The sequence below is a fragment of the Merops nubicus genome, unplaced genomic scaffold, assembly GCF_000691845.1.
Source record: "Merops nubicus isolate BGI_N331 unplaced genomic scaffold, ASM69184v1 scaffold6022, whole genome shotgun sequence".
Taxonomy (NCBI): domain Eukaryota; kingdom Metazoa; phylum Chordata; class Aves; order Coraciiformes; family Meropidae; genus Merops; species Merops nubicus.
In genome coordinates this window covers 41,843-48,057 of record NW_008595507.1, presented here as the reverse complement: position 1 = coordinate 48,057, position 6,215 = coordinate 41,843, and the positions used below count along the sequence as shown (strand labels likewise).

Genomic DNA, 6,215 nt, shown 5'->3' with positions numbered 1-6,215 from the left:
AGGCTGAGGGAGTTGGGGCTGTTCAAAAACCTTTGGGACAGGTTTTTGTAAGTTGGCCGATGACCTGATGGAGGGTGAGAGCTCTGCAGGATGTGAGGAGCTGTCTCTGATCAGGTTATCAGGCAAGCAAATGTGCCAGCCAAAGCATTGCCAGCCAGAGTAGCACTAGGAAGATGTGGTGTAAAGGGTTATGTGTAGGGCTTTTTCCCAGATCAGTAACAGTTTAAGTCTGTGTTTTGTATAATTTTGTATTTTAAAAGAAAAAAAAATGTTTAGAATTATTTACAATTGTTGTATTTGTCTTTTTATTCTGCTGAGTTATCTGGTGAAACCTTTTTAGGTAAAAAACCAGTACTCATGCACAGAGGCTCCTCCTTACAAGAGTGAAGATCATGAAAGGCAGGAAGAGGTTGGCAAAGAGAGCTTAGGGTTCAAACCCAAAGCCACCTGAGAATCCTACTCATCTTCAAGTGCTCTGTGATAAGAGAGTTAAATAGCAGTGACCATGACTCTTGCTGTGATGACTGCCAGTAAAATCCTAAATTTCTTCATTGCAATTCTTTTCAGAAAAAGAATGTTTGTCCACGTGTGTCCAGAACATGCAGCAGTCTGATGACCTCTCTCCCCTAGAAATAGTTGAGATGTTTGCTGGGCTTTCTTGTTTCCTCAAAGACTCCAGTGATGTGTCCCAGACGTTGTTGGATGATTTTAGGATATGGCAAGGATACAACTTCCTCTGTGACCTCCTTCTCAGGTATGCACAAGTGCTTGAAGGAATGCAGACAGATCACTGTGAGCTCTTGCTGAAAAGCTTTCTTAGTAAAGAACAGGTGAAGAGATTTCAACAAATAAGTGGTTAGAGGTTATTTTGAAATGAAGGTATGTGGACCAAACCATTGAATTATGTGCCTCTCTCCATTTATGAAACTATATTTTTCAACATTTTAATTCATCAGTGCTGCTTTATTATTAAATGTTTCTGTATGTGCTAAGAAAGCAGATGCTTAAAATGAACTAGTACTAAAAATTTGGAAAGAATTCAGAAAACAAAATTTTGTCTGCAGCTGGTAATTTTGGGGTTTGGTGAGGGTTTGCTTTGGTTTTGTCACACTATTGTAATGAAAAGTTGGGTAGGTAAATGTGGTGTGTGCTGCTTGGTGTTGGAGACATCCCTCTTAGTACTGAAGAGACATTTTTGGCTGGGTGGAGCCAACTCTCACTCTGCTAGAGAATCAATGTGTCTATGTATCTTTTAAAAATGTATATTTTATATTAAAGGTGCTGTTAATGTATCACCAAGTATGGTAATGAAGGTGCCTGCCTGAACAAAACGTGGTTGCATGATCCACCCCTGATTTGCTTTCTTGCCATGAAAGAAACTTTAATCTTTTCTTTTTCAGTCAGCAAATCAGTGTCTGCTGCATTATTGGTGTACAATCTACAGTCAGTCTTCCTTGCTTTGTTTGGAGATGAGGTTCTGGAGAAGTGTGCCTAGCTGCTGGAAGCTGGGTGTGTTACACACCTTCTGAAGTGTGCCTGGGTCAGAGTGCTTGGGGGCAGTGCTGTAATGGCCAGGAGTGAGAAATGTCAGTGGTGTTGTCTCCCCTCTTTCAAGCCATTCATTTTGGGGGCTAGGATGCTAAGTTTTGGCACCCAAATATTTGAACTAAATTTTCTACTAGGTAGTTTGTTTTGAGGATTTTTGTTTGTTTGTTTTAAATGGGTGCCAGACACAGACACAGCATTTGAAATTCCTCAGTTAACTGCAAAATTGTGGCTAAAATTATTCATAAATTATCTTTGGTGCCACTAAAGCTGGAACCTGTTGGTAAAAATGGTGGGTTTGAGTATGTTCTGTTCCCTGATGCATTCATTCACAGCCATGTAATTCAAACTCCTCTGTTCTCCAGAAACTGCCAGCCAGAGTTTAGGTGGAGTTTGAGGGGAACCTGCTGTCATTAGCAATTCCATTTTCAGCTACAGAGGTGATCCTCTGTAGATCAAGTGTTTTAAACAAACTCTTTCCTGAGCTTGCTCATCTTTTAAATCAAAGACTGGGGGATACGTGACAGGGATATAGGGGTGCTAGAGGTCTGCATGTCTGACTGAAGGAGCAGAGCACCTGGGTTCTTCAGCTGGCATCACTAAAGGTTAGAAGTGTGGGAATGAATTATTCTCATTTCCTCCCAGGGGGGCTCTAGAAAACTTGCTCAGACTCTTGCAGAAGTGCCTGGGACAAGGTGAACACTGCACACCAGCCTGAGGTGTATTTATTTGTGCATTGTAGAGGAGGTGGAAGCTGGTTCAAGTCATGACTGCTGTTTCTGTGGCCATCTCTCTTGCTGTTTCTTTCAAGTTTTAGTTTATTTGAGCTTCAAATCAAAGCAATCTGTTTCAAAAAACTATCATCATGCACAAGCCTGCGTGTTGCTGGGTGATGAACAAGAGTAAGGGGTTCTCCCTGGACATGTTTTGGCTCAGACCTGCTGGCAGAGACGTGTTCAGCTCAGTGGCACTCTGGGGAAGGGAGCTGTCACGGGGGGGTGACAGGGAGATGCTGGGTGTCAGGCTGCAAAGAAGGGCTTTGAAACGGGTAATGAAGAAGGGTGTGTGAAGGAGGTGACTTAGTGAGAAATTGCAGAAGGTCTTTAAGGACCAGAGGAGTGAGTATGTCATTTCACAACAAGGGTGTGAATGCACAGGCCATGTGGAGGGCTAGTGGGAGGGCAGTAGGTGAGCCAAGTGCCTCTGTTATGGCTGTTAGAAGGAGGTTCAGCCACATCTGAGTGAGGAGATGGAGGATGCAGAATGAACTGCCTCTAAGGGTTCTCACTGTCAAGAAGAAGAACAGAGCTGGCATTGTGTGAGCAAATGGGAGACTGTGGTCCCCAGCTTTCTCCTGAGACCTATAGACTCTATAGAGTTAGTAAATAATTAAACATGGTTTAAATTTTGGTGAAGTAGAATGAAAATTATGGTTATTTTAGGGTTCAAGGTCAATTTTTAGGGTTTGATCTGATGTTTTGTTGTTGTTGGGAAACAATGGTTGTGACAGGATATTAGTGTTTCCATCCTCTTGGGTTCAAAGGTCTCTAGTTCTAATGAAGGTCCTTCCTTGTGTGCTTCTAAGTGTTAGGCTTTACCAAGACACCGTTTGATTAGCATGGAACACTGACTCTCAGAGTGGCAGATATCTAGAAAGTTAATTAGGGATTTATTCTGTCTAGGTATTTTCCTATTCAATAGCTTCATGTTTGTAAGAGGATTTAAAAAGCAGTTTTCATGTCTGTGCTGCTTTATAACAGACTGTTGAGTTCAAGGAAAGATTTAGGAGGTAAATACCTATGTAAATAAATGTATGCTCTCAGAAATAATCTCTGAGTGACTTAACAGTCTGAAATGTGAAGAGAGAACATGTCAAATACTGCAGAACAGGGCAGGGAAAGGGTGGTCTCCAAATTAACAGGGTAAACCAGAAGAGAAATCTTATTAAAGTGGCTTGAGTTGAGATTAATTACTGCTGCTAACTTGATCTGTTGTATGCTCTTTAGGTTAGAACAGGCAAAAGAGACGGAATCCAAGGATGCTTTGAAGGACTTAGTTAATTTGATAACTTCCCTAACGACGTACGGTGTCAATGAGTTGAAGCCAGCTGGTGTCACCACTGGAGTTCCTTTCCTGCTGCCTGGCTTTGCAGTCCCACAGCCCGCAGGCAAAGGTGAGTCTGCTGTACTTCTCCCTCTGCCTTCTGACTTTGTGTTTTCAAAATATAAACAACAAAATAGAGAGAAGCTGCAAACTGCACAAAACGTTGGCAGGTGAGTCCAGGCTCTTGTGCAAAGGCTGCATATCAAATACTTAGTTCTGCTGGTCTCAGAGGTGCTGTTTGGGTTGGTACCCAAAGAAGGGAGTGCAGAGCTTTTGCCTCCAAGGACTAAAGGCTCAGTCAGACATCTCAGTGCAGAGCTGACAGCTTCTGCATGGACATTTTAACAGATCATCATAATGGAGAGATGCATTGATTTGATTGATGGTGTTTTAAGCTGCTCTTACTAAACTGATGTGAGAGGCTGGTGTTTGAATTTATTTTTTATTGGGCCAGATTTGCTTTCTGTTAGCTTTTGTCAGCTTAGGCAAATGTGACCTGTGAGCTGAAATCTGTTCTTCCACCACCACTGTTCACAGAGTGGTGAAATTTGTGGTGTGCTCACAACCACAGTCAGTTAGGCTATGGAGATAAGGTTGAGGAAGCCTGAGAGGAGAAAGTTTTTGGTAAAAATAAGCTTATTTTTCCCATTCTGTGTATAAACTTCAAATTGAGGTAAGTTTTGTATGTAACTGAGGAGTTTGGAATGTCATAGTGACGGTGGGGCTAGTTTGTTGCTTGGACTTTTTATGGAATTTAGTAATACCTGGGATGTAAGAAAACTTTTTGTGCCAGGGTTACATTTGTAGATTTAGAGCCTGATGGATTCACTTTCACAGCTTCTCTTGTATATCTAGATCCCTTGGACAATGACTTCCTTTCTCTGGTATTGAGAGAGTTCATTGTTCAGGGGGATTGTTTTCCTTTTGCACAAAACAGAGAAAGAAGGTGACAGTCACACTCAGAGCTTAATTTCTCCATGTTTTGATAATATACTAATTTTTGCTTAAGCTAATCACCTTTTCGTAATTGCTTCTATTTAAATCTTTTTAGTTGTTGAGCTCTGAAGAGCTGGTTAGGATTTGGTTTCTTCAGAGGTCCTTGTAATAATCAAAGATAATTATTAATCTGTGTGATTGCCTGGAACAACTGTTAATACTCAGTTAGAATGTAAATAGTTGTGTCTGTGGCTGCCCGTGTTCCTTTCACATTTGATAAGCTCTAGATCCCCTTTTCAACATATTCCAGTGTAAAGAAAACATGTAGAAAATGTCCTTTTGGAAACACATGAGTGTGACTTACAGTGGAACATTAATGTTCTGTGTGAAGCTTGTGAAGACTCTGTGTTAGCTTTCAAGGAATCTCCCTGCTGCCTTCCAGAGAAGCACTGGCAGGGAGGGGGATGAGTCCAGACATGAAGATAATTTGATCTACTTTTAAATTGGACTACTTAGTTTATAAACAGTGAAGATAGTAGCATTCCACAGAGCATATGTAATCAATCAGGATTCGCTGTTTATGAAAGGGTTTTAAACTCAAGTTAACTCTTTGCTTATACCTTGCTTGAAAATAAAATTTTATTGTTAGAGCATCCTAGATGTTTTGTTTAGAATGTTTCAAGTTCTCCCTCATGATTGCTGTTTAAAAAAAGTTATTATTACCATTAGCTGTTTTCTGCATTATGAGGTTTGTCTACCATAACTTCTATTGTTCCTACAGAAGTTTCAAAAGCTGGCTTTTTGTCCCCAGAACTCTGTATCCTGTGGCACACCTTAACAATAGTCCTACTTACCTGTTTTAAAGCAATGATCTTTCATTTGGGTGCCTATGTAAACACTTTCCAAGATGAAGGTGCCATCTTAATGAGCAGCAGCTTGTAGGGTTTGGGACAGGAGTGAACGTGCAGAGGCTGTTTGAAGAGTCACTTCTAATAAAACACATCCACACTGTTATTTTGTTCATGCTTAGTAAAATACATGGATAATAATTAATAAGCATTGCTCATTGTTTACAATGATTAAAACCTTCTCTTTCCTTTTCCCTCCCATCCCATTTTCTTTCCTGATTTAGGTCACAGTGTGAGGAATATTCAAGCGTTTTCAGTCCTCCAGAATGCATTTCTGAGAGCAAAAACAAACTATCTAGCACAAATCATCCTCGATGCCATCACCAATATTTACATGGCAGACAATGCCAACTACTTCATTTTGGAATCCCAGCACACCTTGTCTCAGTTTGCAGAGAAAATTCCCAAACTTCCAGAAGTGCAGACCAAATACTTCGAGATGCTGGAATTCGTCGTCTTCAGCTTGAATTACATACCCTGTAAAGAGCTGATCAGTGTGAGCATCCTGTTAAAATCCAGCACTTCTTTTCAGTGTAGCATCGTTGCCATGAAGACACTCCTGAAATTCACTCGTCATGACTACATCTTCAAGGATGTCTTCAGGGAAGTGGGACTTCTGGAGGTGATGGTGAATCTTCTCCATAAATATGCAGCCCTACTGAAAGATCCCACTCAGGCACTGAATGACCAAGGTAGTGTGTGCTCTTCTGTTTTACTAGTCCC

General features: G+C 41.0%; 1 protein-coding gene across 1 annotated transcript in view; it reads left to right on the top strand.

The window, feature by feature from the left end:
* Positions 1–548: 548 nt before the first annotated feature.
* LOC103768898 (WD repeat and FYVE domain-containing protein 3-like) overlaps positions 549–6,215 on the top strand; it is a gene marked incomplete at both ends in the record, with an annotated part of 45,600 nt that continues 39,933 nt past the window's right edge. The window contains 3 exons of the mRNA XM_008936061.1: positions 549–754; positions 3,552–3,718; positions 5,717–6,184. Of these exons, the coding sequence (XP_008934309.1) occupies positions 549–754; positions 3,552–3,718; positions 5,717–6,184 (841 nt within the window). The remainder of the gene's footprint in view (positions 755–3,551; positions 3,719–5,716; positions 6,185–6,215) is intronic.